The 17,105-nt window shown below is 39.3% G+C and overlaps 1 protein-coding gene across 4 annotated transcripts in view; it reads right to left on the bottom strand.

Annotated features, from left to right (window-relative positions):
- The window catches only part of LOC309803588 (heat shock 70 kDa protein 14), a 33,908-nt gene that overhangs the window by 12,347 nt on the left and 4,456 nt on the right, over positions 1-17,105 (bottom strand). For 2 of the 4 annotated variants that reach the window (XM_082620020.1, XM_082620021.1), the window contains exons 4-10: positions 11,994-12,042; positions 11,768-11,873; positions 10,317-10,407; positions 9,278-9,382; positions 8,031-8,192; positions 6,662-6,817; positions 4,673-4,775 (exon numbers count right to left, since the gene is read on the bottom strand). In XM_082620020.1, coding sequence (XP_082476146.1) covers positions 4,673-4,775; positions 6,662-6,817; positions 8,031-8,192; positions 9,278-9,382; positions 10,317-10,407; positions 11,768-11,873; positions 11,994-12,042 — 772 coding nt within the window. Of the gene's footprint in view, positions 1-3,315; positions 4,083-4,672; positions 4,776-6,661; positions 6,818-8,030; positions 8,193-9,277; positions 9,383-10,316; positions 10,408-11,767; positions 11,874-11,993; positions 12,043-16,361; positions 16,861-17,105 lie in introns of those variants that run through there. The other 2 variants (XM_082620019.1, XM_082620018.1) reach the window with 2 other exon arrangements.

Consider the following 17,105-nt stretch of genomic DNA (forward strand, 5'->3'; position numbering starts at 1 on the left):
AAGAAAACCATAAGACTGTCTTTCAGGTGTCCGAAAACAATTGTAATGACTCAACACCTATTTCATATTAAAACACCTTTAAAAAGAAATAAAGAGAAGTGCTCAATATGATAAAGAGAATCTATTTCAAACCAGTTACCAGTAATTAAATCTGTTGGTAAACGACTAACACTATTCCCCTAATAAAGAGAATAAAAGAAAGAGGTCCAGTGTCAACTAAAATATTCAAGGCCTGACCAAGGCAATCAAATATAAACAAGAAGCGAGAACAGGGAACTCTACTCAATACTCTGTAATGGCCTGTGTGGGAAAAGAATCTAAAGAAGAGTGGATATATGTATATGTATAGCTGAGTCACTTTGCTGTATACCGGAAACTAACACAACATTGTAAATCAACTAAACTCCAATAAAAATTAAAAAAAGGCTTCCCTGGTGGCACAGTGGTTGAGAGTCTGCCTGCTGATGCAGGGGACGTGGGTTCGTGCCCCGGTCCAGGTAGATCCCACATGCCACGTAGCGGCTGCGCCCGTGAGCCATGGCCGCTGAGCCTGCGCGTCCGGAGCCTGTGCTCCACAACGGGAGAGGCCACAACAGTGAGAGACTCGCGTACCGCAAAAAAAAAATAATAAATTAAAAAAAATCACAATGGGATTTTTATCTAAGAAGTTGAAAAAATAATTCTAAAGCGCCCTGAAAAAAACCAATATGAATAAAAAGAATTTTTAAAAATTGCAACGTTAATAATGAGGGTTTACACCTACTCAGAAAGTAAATTGCTTTTGGTGAGCGATCTGATAAATACTAAAAGTCTTAAAATTTGGGATTCTACTCACAAATCTTATTCCAAGGAAATTAAGGATGTTAACAAAGCCACAAAGACTGCTATTTATAAAACCAAAATAACGTACACACTCAACACAAATAATTGGCTGTGTAAATTATGATACATCAATGCAACAAAATACTATGCAGGTATTAAAATTGCAGCTGAAGAGTCTGGATGCTTGGTAAAAATGGCGAGAATTAACTGCATTGGTATATCTACGTATCCTTCTACAAGCCCACTTGTAGACAATAAGGGAATTTAAGAAGATATAAATGGCAGAATAAATGCAGGAGAGAACTTGAGCTTGAGATTTCAGCAAATTTTGGAAGCTGAAAGGGAGAGAAGTAACTGTCTTAAAGCTGACGTGGCCTGAGATAACCAAAGGGGAAGCAAGGTGGTTTGAGTCACAGAACCTAGAGCAGCTTGGGACTGCGAAGCACCAAAGGCCACAGGAAGCGAGGGCCAAGCCGAGGGGTGAAAGCGGGACACCGGGTGGAGAGCAGCCCCGCCAGCACGCACACGGGGCCAGCAGACCCCCAGACCTCGGTCCTGACCCAGCAGCGCCTCCTGCCCCCTCAAACACGGGGATTCAGCCCAGCTTGGGGACAGCAGGGGAGAGAGGGGAGCACGGTGCTGAACACAAGGGGGATAAAGGAAGTCTAACGTAATGAAGAGTAGGAACCCTGACGCTCCCTGTCCTCAGAGATCAGACGTGGCCTTCTCAAGCAAGCGATGAGAGGATTCCTTCGGGAAAAAACAAATACTCCTAAGACTAGACTGCCCGATACTAAAGTGGGAAAGGCGATGGGCATAAGTAAGAGTAAAGAAAGAGCACGGACTGCGAGGGCAGACTGTGAGCTCCAGTTCCAGCGCCAGCACGAGCGTGCCAGCGTTACTTTAAGCAAAGCACTTAACCTCTTCGGAACCTTTTTAGTTTCCTCCTCTGGAAATGGAGATAGCGGTGCCTATCTCCTGATGCCTTTGTGAGGATTAAATGTGTCAATGACAGTAAAGCCCTCTCTCCATCCCCATAAAAGGATTATACTTCCCCGCCCATTGCCACTGCCCTCCGTGCAGGTGGAGATTTCCCTGCCCACGCACTCAGGCCTGGCCATGTCTAGCTTTGGCCAAATGAATGTGAATACACTGAAGTACAATGTGTCTAAGCAGAAGCTTTAAAAGCCCTGCCCATTCCGCCAGCTCTCTTCCTCTTTCCCCTCCACCGTGAGAACCGCAGGTCCCAGAGAGCTGCTCCTTTAGCCTGGGTCGTAGAACGAGAAGCACGGAAAAGAGCCATAGCAGTAGACCTACGGCCAACTTCAGCTGCCCACGTGAAACACTAGCAAGAAAAGATTGTCTACAGTAGAAAACCAGTGAGACTTGGGGGTTGTTTGTTACTGCTGCAAGGTCAACAAACTACAGAGTCAACTCTATATTTTTAAGTTCTCAAAAGTTTGTATTTTACAAGTATCTGGAGAGTGAATCTTTAACAATATTCTTAATCCTAAGAATGTACTTGACCTCTAGTCAAGCAATTGAGGATCGTACCATTTGTGGTATCTAATGTGAGGGCTGTATGACCAGTTAATGAAGGAAGAGAACTCACATTAACTGATCCTCTACAATACACCACACCCTGTGCCATACATATTTCATTTAATCCTCATAACAAACTTATAGAGTAAGTTATACTTATATACTTATAAGTTAAGTATTATCACCCTCCTTAATAAGAAGAGACAAGTAAGGCTCAGGAAAGTAAGTGAGTTGCCTGTTCTGGAACTACCAGCGCCGTGAGCCTTCCCGTTCAGGCGGGTCTGTCTCCAAGCTCATTCCCTTCCAGCCCTGCCTGGTACCACTCTTCCATGTGCCTTAATCTTTGTAAGCCACCTTCACCCCCCCACACACACACCCCCAATCACCTAGCACAACGCATGGCATGTTATAAGTGTTCAAAAAAAATACTTACTGAACTAAACTGAAAGGAAAACCTCCACCAAAAGACAAAAAAATGCAATTTCCATCTTACAGCATACAGCAAAATAGTGAAAATATAAAAAGTTTCAAACTATAGCAAAAAGAAAATAGTATTAAATACACCTGAACAAAGATGGAATTTATAAACTTAGAAGCAGCTGAAGAAATCAGAGTAACAGACCAACAGATTTAAATAGATAAAAAAATGAAACCTCAGTGTGTCAAATACCCTCCTCCATAACAGGACCAAAGTTAAACAGTAAACTGCATGCCTCAAAAGAAGATTATAGTAAATAGCAGTTAATTTTCTGATTATATAAAGCATTTACACAAATACATTTTAAAAAATACTAAGATTTAATTGATCAAACAGGCAAAGAATATGAAATATTTACACATAAGGAAACACAAGATTAAACATTTATTATTTATAATATTAATAATAAATATTTAAAAATAATCCTATAGTAGCCAATAAAATATAAAGTAAAAATATATCTCTTTTTCAACTACTTAATGGAAAATTTATCTTTAAATGATAAAACTCAGTGTCAGCAAGGTTACAGTAAAATGTCTTTTCTCATATACTGCTGATGAAAGTATGAGTTAATTCAACTCTCTTGGAAGGTAACTGAAGGTAAAAATAGTTTTAAGCTATTTATACTCTCTGACCCAATGATTTTACTATGGGAATCTATCCCAAGGAATAACATTAAATATGGGAAAAGATGGGCATCACTGTTCTGGGGAGGGGAAGACCTGATCTAGGAATCCAAACAGAACAATGAAGTAATCTATGGTGCTCTTCCTTTTCTAGGATACTGAGTCTATTTAAAATTGTGTTGATGAAGACTACACAGTAATATGGGCAAAGAAATTGATTATATTATTATTTAAGGAACATAGAATTCAAAATTGTGCATACAAATTAGACTAGTTTATTATAAAATAAAACACTGGTTACCTATTTTCTGAGTTTTCTTATATGAAAATGCCTTTATTAGCAAAAATGAAAAAAATTTATATGTATTTTATTTTATTTTTTATTTATTTATTTTTTGCAGTACGCGGGCCTCTCACTGTTGTGGCCTCTCCCGTTGCAGAGCACAGGCTCCGGACGCGCAGGCTCAGCGGCCATGGCTCACGGGCCTAGCCGCTCAGCGGCATGTGGGATCTTCCTGGACCCGGGCACGAACCCGTGTCCCCTGCATCGGCAGGCGGACTCTCAACCACTGCGCCACCAGGGAAGCCCTGTATTTTAAATGAGTAGAAATAATCTTGGGAGAAAAGGTAACATTAAACAGTTGGAATATTTTTGAAAGTCTCAAAATCTTTTCTTATGCAAGCAAATATGCAATATTTCCCAGAAAGCAGACAGAAGCAGTTTGGTGTACTGGTTAAGAGCAGACTTGGGAACCACACTGAGTTAAATCCTAGCTCTACCACTAAACACACAATTACCATGAAGTTACTTATACCTTTGTACCTCTGTGCCCCCAATTATAAAATGGGGATAAATAATAACACCTACTTCATGGAGCTGTTGGTGAGCATTCAGCAAGTTAATACATGTAAAATGCTTAGAAACAGTGCTTGACACATGGCAAATGTTCTAATATCTGTCAGTTTTTGCTTACATGTAAAAAAATATACTGAAAAGGAATTAGTCTTTTTTGCTAAGAAAATGAACATACAGAACTATGAGTTCATTAGAGCCATTAAACAAAATTTAATCAATGTCCTTCCTAATATAAGCTAAGAAAATATTTAAATGTATAAAAATATTCTTTCAGTACCAAGGGGCTGTTTCCTAAATTCCAAATTGAAAATTACTCCCAACATAAATAAGAAAATACAAAAGTATTACCTTGTTGATATCATCTGCTGTAAATCCACTTTGTTCTAAGAGTTCTCTGATTGCTTCTATACATTTATTAAAAAGTGGAGAACAGAGAAGTTCAAATCTTGCTCTGTACACACACACATACACAAATACACATACACACAGAGAAGAGAAGACACAGAAAAAAGTCAAACATCTTTTTCTTGTGAAGGTTAATGACAAAACCTACTGTGATGAATCTCTTTAGAATAGGTTTATGATCAGAACAGGATAGTAAACACCCAGCAGTGCAATATCATGGAGTGAAAAAGTCTAGGTTATCCATCTACAAATGTATGAAGATGTTTAGTATTAAATTCAGATGGAAGATTATCTTACCCATAGCCTGCTTGTAAGCTTTCAAAACACCTAAAAATACTCAGTGTATGGCATTTCTGACAATAAATCTATTGCTCCAAATCAAACCATCATTTGGAAATTTTTGCTATTTTTATGTGTAAAGTTTTAAAAAATTGTTTCTCACTACTTTTCTTTATAGTCTGAGCCTATGCTGCACATAGGTTTAGTTCTTTTGCACCACCTGAGAAGCTTAAATGCTAGCAAATAAAATTACGAATTCTATTTCCTTCTTTTCCTTCTTAATAAATTCTTTTTCCTTCTATTTCCTTATTAGAAAGCAAATATATACTGAGTACTTGGACAAACAGCACTAAGTTAATATAAAGACTCTGTTGCCACAAAAGAGATTTAAATTCAATTTAACAACTTTCTATCTTTTAGATTGTAGCTTGAAATCTCTCTTAAAAGATTTAGAGAACTTTCTGGAGCCACTGGCTACATGAGACTACTGAGCACTTGAACTGTGGCTAATGCTACTGAGGAACCGAATTTTTAATGTTATTTACCTGTAATTAATTAAAAAGTTTAAACAGCCACAGGTGGCAGCGCTGACCTGGAGTCTTCGGGAAAGCCCAGAGAGAGTGAGGAAGCTAAACTACAAGGGCCAGATGAAGAGAGAATTTAACCACACAGAGTCAGTAAAAGCCTAAAAATAATATAATACTGCAATTCTGGACATCTTCACTATGCTTCCAAGTCACCCATTAGCTTGTTGGGAGGTTTAAATTGTGCTAACGGTAGCTATTATTATTGTGAGTGATATGCAATGCAAAATGATAGGATGATAGGACAACAGCCTCCCTTGGACTTCCTGGGTGAAGGTGCAATCATCTGTAAGCAATGTTTTGGATTATGTAAAAGATATGAGGATTAAAAACAATTTTATGCACATTAAACCTGTGTTTACTAAATGTCATAAAAGCTATTAAAATTTACAATGCTGCCAACGGATGACAGAGCAAATAAAACCAAGAAAGGGATCAATCCTCAAAGTATTGTGATAGGTAACGGAACTCTGGAGTCAAAACTAGCTGGGTTTGAGTCCAAGGTCTGTCACTTACTAGCTGGATAACCTCGGACAAGAAATGAAACCTGTGTTTCAGCTTCCTCCTGTGTAAAGTAAGGAAAATAACAGTACTTACCTCATCGGGTTGTTAGGAGAATTTGAGAGTTAATACATAGAAAGTACTTAGAATACAGCCTGCCACACAGGGGTAACGATCAAGTTATAGTAACATCCACTGATACATGTGCAAGCCCCACAAAGAACTAGGGACTATACAGGTGGGACTGCTATTCAGTAAGAGAAACTCGCAAATCTCAAACTTCAAGTCTTCTCTCAACTTTCTTTCAAAGATCTAGGAAGCCCTTTTCACACACTGCTCTTTGTAGCTGTAAAATAACAGGGCAATCACAGCTGACATGATTACTTTGAGAATAGTTATTTAGTCTGACAAGAGTTGGACCCCAGAAGTAAAGACAGGAAAACTCTCCTTTTATAGAGGGCTAATAAACCTCAAATGAGCAAACGAAAAACCCAAAGTGAGAAAATTACACCTAAATGTGAATACCCTTGGAATTTTTTTGTTTAAGTTTTTTGAACTGCAGTTTTACCTGGACACATTGCAGTCAAAATCTTGACCTTTATACAACGAGTCAAGGAAACAATTGGCACTTCCCAAGGTTGACAAAGAATGTTTTGCAGTGTCAGCACTGTTCATCAGTTTCACCATGGCACGGGCATTTCCTCTCACGTCATGTTTAAAGGATCTAAATTAAAAATACAATCTTTGAAGTTTAAAAATTACTAGGTCATTTAGAATTTATTGTAACTAAAATCTGGATAACCCCTATTAGGATAACTATAAGCTCATGAATCAATATTAATACCAGATTTTAGTATCTCCAAAATATCCAAAGAAAATTCTCTGCAATTTAAAGAAGTATCTCAAGAAAAATGAATAATCAATATACTTAACACTTTGAATTGCTGGATTCTGTAACCACAATAATGGACTGTGCTTTGAAGAAGTACAGGAGCCATCATCTTTTTGCAGATGAGACAAAAGGAGGTTGAATGAGATTCATGCAACTGGGTCAAGTCTCACACCTCACCCCTTACAACCGCAGCATGATTACTGTTTGATGGCACAAAATTATCTGTCCAGCATTAAAAAAAAAACAAACAACTAAAAGTGCTTCTTCAGAGAAATCTGAAACATAACGAAATACGTAAAATTATAGTTCCTCTACCTCCAAGGGGAGTTAATTGTTAAAACTGCTTGCTAAGTGGTGATATTGATGGCCCTGTTTTTAAACATGTTTAAAAACTGAAATCCGTAGTAAAATTAACAATGCCCTTCCTTGAGTTGGAACACCTTTACAACAAAAAGCAGTATAGGTCTTTATTAAAGAAATGAGAAATTATCACTTTTTCAAGACTTTTTTTACCCAGTTTAGTCAAACTGATGAAAATGCTATTTCAGCTTCTTTTTACAGCAGGAATGTCCCAAATATAACCTTTATATATTTGACTCATGATGTGCCAAACAGGATTAGAATTTTGAATGGAATAATTATATCCAGCAACAAAACTAAAATATTCCTTGTGGTAGTAGATTAGTAATAAAATAGCAACACTCTGCAAGACATTCATTTACTGGAATCTAACTATAACATAATTTCTACACCTGTAAAAACTGTTCAGAAGGTAGTGAGGCCTCAGTGCTTTTACCCTCCTTCATCCAGACATAAAAGCAACCACTGAAGAATTGAGGGAAAAATCCAAGTACACTGCACTGGGCAGCTTGGCCTCTGCTTCCCCGTTTACCAGAACAGACCTTAGAACTTTAGACACAAAAATATCCAGCGCACTGGAAAAAACATGTACTCCTTTGAAGGACAATTTCAAATAAATTAGGAAAAAATTAAACCTGAAGTGAAACTTCAATCGAAATATATCATCAAGTCCCTTTATACTCACCTCTGAAACTCAGAAGCTAGGTACTGTGCTAAGGTTTCTGTGAAATGTGTACCTCCAATGTTATTATCAGTGTTTGTTGAGAGAACACGATATATTCCACTGTTAACTTCCATGACACTGATAGATAAGGATGTTCCTCCAAGTTTGAATACCAAAATGTTGCTAAAAAAAAAAAAGATAACATGAGTAAGTTCTGAGAGAATCACAGAATTGTAAAGCCAGGTTCGACTTCTTAAACTAACAAGTCACTGTAAATCACATATGAGGAAACTGAAAATCTCACATGAGTAACTAAGTTGTCCATGGTCATCACTCAGTGATGACTTAAGCCTAGAAACCAGATCTTCTGATTTTAAGTCAAAGCTCTTTTTCATTTAGTTGTACTGGTAGAACTGTATTCTTCTGACTAACTGGAGTTCAAAACACTAACTTTTCAAAGTAAATAAAGAAGAGATTTGTAATTAAAGTGAATTGTAAGAGAATTAAACATACAAATTTTATGTTAATATTATCCTTGTTACTACTGCAATAACATGTTCTACAAAAGTAAAACATATACAAAACTAGGAGCTAATTTCCTATGTATCAAAATCCAAAATTTCTGATATTCTAATTTATATTCTATATTTTAGTTTACCTAAAAAAAATCTCCTAGTAATTTATACATATTAGTTTAATTGTGAGATATGAATGAAATGACACAATTAGGGGAAATTAACACATCTGAATTGATTTCCCTAAAATTACACGATGTGTCAGACCTATTAAGACAAGTTTTATAATTAAATTAGGAGTATGTCTTACTATTTCATTATCAAATGAAGTCTTAAATCCCCATACTGGCTTTTCCCCCATCTCCTGCCAAGACAAATGTACATAAAAGACCTCACTGTTTCTAAGCATGTTTAATACTTAGAATTGGTAGTAAAATTAACAGTGCCCTAGAGCTTCAGTTGGAACTTGGCTGGGCTTATAAATTTCAAATCTTCCTCCACTAAGGGGACAAAGTGTAGGTGATAAGAGAAGGGCGGAAAAGCTCAACCTTCCCTCCTGCCTGTTACATCCTTTCTCTACTTTCCTAGGACATCTTTCTCATCTATTTGAAAAACTCTAGGTGAGTTTTGATGTCTTTCCATCCATAAAGGCTTGGAACCACTGTGCTATATAACAATCTCTACTGAAATAATTGCTATAATCTAAAATGTTTTCTGCAGTGAAAAACTTAAAGCTGCAAATATGGTTTTTACCTTTTTCCAGTGGGGGAGTCTTGTCCAATTCCATAAGCCAAAAGAGCTGCAGATGGTTCGTGGATTAATCGCAAAACATTGAACCCAGCAGCTCTGGCTGCTTCCCTGTGGACAATTTACTTTTAATACATTTAGTATCACAACATGTTCAAGTACATTTTTAGAAATGCTCTGCTAAAGATTTTATGCAATAGCATATAAGACTTCGTAAGTAGAACATGAAGGGTAATGAATGATCTTTAGAAGCAAGATAACAGAACATAAGAAATAGACTTAAGTCTTTAAGCGTAGATCACTTTCTGTTTAAAATAATAATGTTCAGAGTCCATTTCCTCGACAAAGAAAATAACGTGCTTATACTGAGTAAGGAAGAGAGAGCTCTCCAAGTGCTCAAGCTTACGAACTTTAGCAAGAGATTAGGACATATATAATACATTTTAGCATTTTCCAACTTCTTTAATTTAGGGTCACAGTTTTAACACCCCGCAAGTGCAAGTAAATAAAGCAATTCTCTGCCCCAGAAGCAACTCAGGTGTTCAGCAAAGCCCCATAGGGAACTCTATCCACAGAGCAAAAGACTGGGTGCTTGCCAATTACATTTGCATAACAACCTATAAAAACTAAATATAACTTTTTGTTTAGATGTTAATCTAAGGTGAAAAAATAATCGCAAATATTTTCTAAAATTGCTTATTTTTATATAATTCCCACGTAAGCCTTAATTACATGACACTAAGGCAAAGTGATTTATAAACATCAACTTAACCTGGTAATCAAAAACATTTCCAATCAAAATAGCTAAGAAAGTACATTTAATTTTATGTTCTTTTGACATTTCATAAAATAAAGGAACTATTAATGATTATTACCATAACTTTTTACCACGACTTACATATGTAAATATACATGTATTTACAAATACAACTTTATTGTGTAAGTTATTTTCAAATGCAATTTTACCTTTCACTATATAGTGATACTGTGAAATCCTTTATTTCCTTTAACTAAGCAAGTAAAAGAAACCCCATATTATACTTACCCAAGAGCATTTTTTTGTTTTTCTCCAAAATCAAATGGAACAGTAATAACTACATCATTTGCATCTGAGCCCAAGACAGAATGTGCTGTTTCTGTACGTGAAAAAAATATTTTAAAAGTTCACGAAACGTACTGTGGTAATCACGTCATGATATACATAAGTCAAATCATTACGCTGTACACCTTATACAGTGCTGTATGTCAATGATATCTCAATAAAATGGGAAGAAAAAACATATATAAAAATAAATTCTGATGATACACAAAAATGTCAAGTGATGCTCTGAGGTTTGTGAATTTGAGCCAAAGACATTCTCACTATAAGGATTTTCCAATTCACTTGACTGCTCTACCCCAATGATCTTCTCTTGCTCTCTTAAATTGTGCACTACTGGGCTTCCCTGGTGGCGCAGTAGTTGGGAGTCCGCCTGCCGATGCAGGGGACACGGGTTCGTGCCCCGATCCGGGAGGATCCCACATGCCGTGGAGTGGCTGGGCCCGTGAGCCATGGCCGCTGAGCCTGCGCGTCCGGAGCCTGTGCTCCGCAACGGGAGAGGCCACAACAGTGAGAAGCCAGCGTACAGCAAAAAAAAAAAAATTGTGCACTACTTTTTTGTGGTTTTGGTATAGTTTGTGGACATGGAACTAAGTACTTTCCAAAGTGCCTTGCTCTTAGGCTTCCAAGTTTCAACCATCTCCCAAATTAGACGGGTTCTTAGACAATGAGCTTCTAATGCACCTATGTGCAGACCAACGACCATGGTGAAAGGCTGCCTTCCATCCCACAAATCCATTACACATTCCAGAGCTGAAGTGAGCCTTGTCAGTAATCTACTCCAGAACCCCTCAAGCTGCTCCACAGGAGGCTGCTCAGCTAGCTCCAAGCCTTCACCTGAAGTGGAGATAAAACCAGACCTACTTAATCTGCCTAAATTACCATGGAGAGTGCACTGTCAATCTTGAAGGAGATACGACATTCACTATTTGCCAAGCTTATTGACCACTTCATCTTTTTTAAAAAAATATTTATTTATTTGGCTGCACTGGGTCTTAGTTGCCGCATGTGGGATCTTTAGTTGCCGCATGTGGGATCTTTAGTTGCAGCATGCATGTGGGATCTAGTTCCCTGACCAGGGATTGTAGCCGGTCCCCTGCGTTGGGAGCGCAGAGTCTCAGCCACTGGACCACCTGGTCACTTCATCTTAAGAAGTTTTGAAAATGCTAATTTGGCCCCATCCATTTACATTACTTCTAGGGAAACCAAGGTCAGGGAAAATAAGTCATTTAACCACGGTCACATAGCCAGTTAGTGGCCCGGGCAGGTCTAGCATAATTTAGGTCTCCTCACTGCTCATTTGCTCAATCACCCTGCTTATTACCCCCAGATCAAAAACCATCTCTAGATTTTTTAAAAGGTCAGTTTTTAAAAAGATCTTTTCTTTTGCTCAATACCTTTCATTTTACTAAATATCAGTCTGGCAACATCTTCTGGGCTGACAAATTTCTTTTCTTCTCCAGTATCTATTTCATATCGTAATTTCCCATTTTTTTCAATGACCTAAGAAGGAAATTATGAGTGTGTTAAATAAGGAATGATTTTAATAAAAATACAGTTTCAAATCAACATAACTGGCAATTACTTTGTGTAAAAGGGAAATAATAATAGAAGCATACTCACTAAACATTTACTATCCCTGATGTATTTCTGAGCCTGTGGATCATCAGAGCTGTCCATAGAGATAAACATAGTTAAATATTTATATCACTATTGTTGACATATAAGTTTTAAAGAAGACTATATTCTTCAATACCACTTGACAAATATAAAAATATAAACAAAATTAAGTTGCTTAATGTTAAAAGAAATCTTGCAATATTAGGGTAGGTTTAGACGGTAGGAATGAACGGCTGTAGAATTTACAAGGTTTAGAGTAATTCTATTAAAGTGCTAACTTCACATTTGAAAGTGAATAGCTCTTCCCTGTTCTGATCTTACTACCAACAGATGTTAAACATTTGGGGATGATTTTCATAATATCAATGATTTTATGTCATATATACTCGTATCTTTGATCCTGAAGACCCAACCACTGAGATAAGGACAAAAGGTCCACAAACTAATGGCAAACCAGAATACCTAACACCATCTTTGCTGCTTGGTTTCTGAATATGAATCAATGCCTGAAACCTGAAAGGACTAAGCAAAAGTATGAATATTATATATGTAAAAGTGCAGAGTACTACAGGTAGATAGATATATAACATCCTATACGAAGTAGGCACTGAACAATTGTGTATGGCAATGGAAAAATTAAAACAATGGGTGTTATGTTGCTCAAAATAGTAATACGAATTAATGCAGACTGCAAAATGTTTTCACATGTATTACCTTACTTCCTTCCCAACACTATAAGGGGCAGCGTCAGTACTTAATCCCAGGCCTTCTCTACCAGGCTAGGGTTTAGACTGCCTCGCGGTAAGATGCTAAATGACTAAGGTACTTTCGCTGTGAGCAGGGACAGGAGTCTGATCTTTGGCTTAATTTCATCTAGAAACGAAGATGAGGTAGACCCTTTCACTAAATCCTTCTTGCAAGGGGCAGTGGCTATTCTGTCCAGAGACCAGTCTTAACTGTTTAGTAAGAGCAGGTGAAAATTAACACTGGCTAATTGCAGAAGGGTAACTGAACACCTGAGGACCCTAATCTGTGTAAAGAAGGGGAAAATGCCCAAAGTCACATGGCTAATTAATAGAACTAGCTGGAGTCCAGATCTTTAACGCAAGGTTTAATATTCTTTCCACTAGCCTTCCCCCACCCCCACCCCTTTTCTAAACCCAATATTTATACTAGCTCCTGGACAAATATTTTAAGGGTAAGAAAAAAAAGATTAAGTGTGCCCACAATAATTTTTTTTTCCTACCAATACGGTAATTTTGGCATGACACTTAGTGGTTCTGTTTCCTTTAAAACAGAATTTAAGTCAACCAGGATAATTTCACCAAATAGCTATCTATCACTCAGACAAGATAACTTGCCAGAAAAGGATATTTTAATGGAATTTATAGAACTCTTAGAAATGGAAAATTCTTTCTCAATTGCCATGCAGAGAGGGCCTTGCTCAGGTGAGGCCAGAAGCACACGTAGCTCTGAGGGCCACAGAGAGGCCAGACCCTGGAGGTTAGCCAGCGGAGAAGCAGAAAGCAGAGAATGGAGGTGACGTCAAATGATCACAGTAGCGCCAGAAAGTAGTGGACTGACCACAGCCAGGTACAGATGACAACTTTATTTGTCCACACCAGGATTGAGTTACTGAACAGAGACAGAGGGTGGTGGCAGGCTGGCATACACAGCGCCATTTACGTCGAGGGCTTCAGGAGGCCGAGCATCACTCCTACCAGGGTACCAGGGCCTTCATCCTGCCCCTCCTCCTCCCTCCTGAAGGGCCCTGCCCCGCACTCACCAGCACTCACGTACTGCTGGGCTTCTTCCCCCCACTCTCCCAGTACAGAGCCCACCCGGTCTGGAAACGTCTGTCTTTACATTCATCTGCCCACTGGGCCCTCACACAGCTCCTGCGACGTAGCAGGGATCGCCTCCCACTGGATAGGTGAGGGGCCTGAGGTACAGAATGGTCAAGGGACCTGCCTGCAGACTGACAGGGCGTCACGGCTGGGCCTAGAGCTCAGACAGGATTTCTGGGCCTGTTTCTCGACAGCCTCCTCTTATTATGACTTCTCTCCTCTTCACAAGATTTGGCCTGTTTCTTCCTGTTTTTAAAGATTTTTCCCTTTAGTTTTGTTCCTAAAGTTACTCTGCCCATTAGATCTGCACACTTACTACCTCCCAAGTTCACCTTGACTTCTGCTCTTTAGCACTTCTCTTATCTCAAATAATCCCTGCCTGTGTACTTTGCTACCATTAATAGATTAATATAGTACAGGCCTAACTCTTTCAAGTACTTCCCTGTTTTTCCAGAAAGTCTACCTATCTACAGTAGTGTTATCCAGTTATAACTGACATGGACCCCTCCATGTAAGGGCCTAAAACTGAGAAAAAAAATTATATACCTCCATTTCCGTGTCTTAAACATATGCTCCTTTAAAGCATGGAATCTGTGTCTGGGTGTGGTGCTTACAGAAGTTCACGAGTACATTCATAAATATTAATGCCATAGAATGCTTCCTTAAAACACATACATTAACACGCTGCTGTGACTGAAAATATCGCAATCAGAATTTCACTTTGCCTTTTGTTATGCTATTCATCTAATTTTTTAGAACTGGAAGGTACAAGAAACATCACCTAGTACAAACCTCTCATTTTAGAGATAAACCGAGGCACAAAAAGGGCAAGTGATTTGCTCAGTGTAACGAAGTGTAGCAGCATTAGAATCTGGGGGTTATGGCTAGATTCCAGTGTGTTCTACCTCACGCTGCTTCCTACAGAATGGCCCATTCCCAAGAGAAACCAGCCATCTATTCCTGCTCCCTGTATGTTCCCGCTGTGGTCTGGACCATTTCTCCACCTATTGCTATTTCCAGCATTTAGGTAAGCAACCAAGCTGGCAAAATAGAAAATAAAACCTCTCCCAACATGCCTGCACTTTTTTCCCAGCCTCTTGATTAGAGGAAAGCTCTTTACGTTCTAAGTCTCCTTTTTGTACTTTCTGAAAGTACTAAATAACCACTAAGAGCTTTAAGTTAGGTTAACGATGGCCAGTAATGGCTTCCCTTCTAGAGTAAATTGGAAGCATGGCTCAACACCATATCTCCTCTAGGAAGTGTATGTGTTTTGGAGGGAAAAGGGGATGGATTTGTGGAGGGCTGGTGCTTAAAAAGAGTTAGCTACTGCAGGCAGTCCTTATCCACACCACCCAACTGTTCCCAAAGCTGTTCTCTTCCATCATATGCCATTAATGAGGTGAACTTTTGTCTATAACGTGAGAAAAAGTGACTTTGGAAAGTTCCCTAAAAGAAAAGTTTTCTAGGGCTTGCCTTCTGTAACATACTAGACAGAAAAAAAGGCTAACAGAGAAGAACAAAATTAGCTAAAAGCATTTGGGAAACTGATATCAACTGAATTGTTTCCACGAGGTCCAAATGGCAAACCAATGTTAAAGATATATAATTATGCAGAATCAAGGAACCTAAAAAATTTGGAATGCAAAGAATTTACTTACATGTAATATTTTATAAGACAGCCAATTTCTCATTATATCAAAGATTATCAATATGAACCAAAACGCACGATTGTGGCTCCCTGTCAGTTGTGAATTATATCCATAGTGATAAGAGACTAAGGACTAGTAAAATGGAGGGAAAGATGGTTTGACTATTGAGTGTGTGCTAGTCGGTATGTCACACACAGCAGTGAAAATATGAGATAAAGGTACCAATACGTGTTGTGTCTCTATTAGCCTCATGAGCTATAGAGATTTAAAGAAGTGAAGATTGTAAACTCCAGGAAGCAGTCAAGTTAAACTAGTAGATTCAAGCAATGAGGTCTTGTATACAGCCCTAATTCTACATCTTGTCAGCTACTGTGCTTCATCCTAGCCTGACCTCAGCCAAGGTCATATGCTTTAATAACTTACATGTGTATAGGGCTTTTAAACTTTTAAACCCTTTCACATCTATTTAAGCCATCTGATCCTCACAACAACCCTGTGAGGTAGGCAGGCTGCCCCCTTTTAACAGCCAAGGAAACTGGTGTTGAGAGGTAAACTAAGTTGTCAGGCATCAGTGGTGAAGCCAGGGCTAACTAGCTCTCTGGACTTGGCTGCTTCCGTTGTCTACTAGGCCACCTCTCACGTTTCTGAAACGTCTTTCAACTAGTGGAGACGCTTGGGAGAAGCAAGTATTCTACCCTTGAATATTCTAGTATTACTACCCTTCTGCACATTAATGGTCCATCCACTCTTTTCTTTCTGAGGACACGGAAAAGGAGGCAGGCTACCAGAAGGCAGCCGTTGGACCCGGGCCTCTGCCAGAGTACGAAATACACCCTTGTGTGATCAGCTCCTAACTTTTGGTGTTTGAAATTAACCTCTGAAGCAACTTTTCAAGCCCTAGCTGGAAAGCACCGGTTGCCTCTTCCACCGCCGTGGCCAAGCGTCTCATGGCGACCACTGCATCCCTACGCAGCTCGTTGGCTGTGTCCTGCTGAGCACTGGCCTCCTCGCCAATGGCAATCAACCGGTCCAATTTTTCCTCCTCCCGCTTTGAAAGTTCTCGTGCCAATCTCCTGTTTTCTGCCAACTCGGCTGCGATAGTCCTGGCCACGGACCGCCTTCTTCGCCTTGCCCACCTGGGAGGGGGCTCACTGGTCAAAGGCCCATCCCCACCAGAAACAAAAGGAACTCTGGAGGAGGAGCCTGGAGGCCGCTGTGCCGAGGCCACCCCGGGAGTGTTTCGGCCGGAGCTGATGCAGGGGCTGGGCTCACCGGACACCCCCAGTCTGGTCACGGGGCTGCTCTGACAGGGAGCAGCTGCACCTCTGAAAAGGTGGTGGGAGCTGCTGTAGCTGGGGGTCCCTTGAGAGCACCCTGAAAAACAAAGCAACAATGTTGCAGAGATTACATTCCTGTTACGGGAATGCTTGGAGCCAGCAGCAGAGCTGAGGGACAGTGACAAAGCTATGGTATTCCCAGCAAGGCCTCTTTCCACAAGGGATGGGGAAAAATTCACTTCTTTATCTGGACATTTTGTTCTGTTGCAATCATACATCCAAAACCTCTCCCCTCGCCTTCCTGAGCCCCTTTCCACATAGCTATCCAACCTACTCTACAGC

The sequence above is a fragment of the Mesoplodon mirus genome (genome assembly GCF_964341445.2).
Source record: "Mesoplodon mirus genome assembly, chromosome: 4".
Taxonomy (NCBI): Eukaryota; Metazoa; Chordata; class Mammalia; order Artiodactyla; family Ziphiidae; genus Mesoplodon; species Mesoplodon mirus.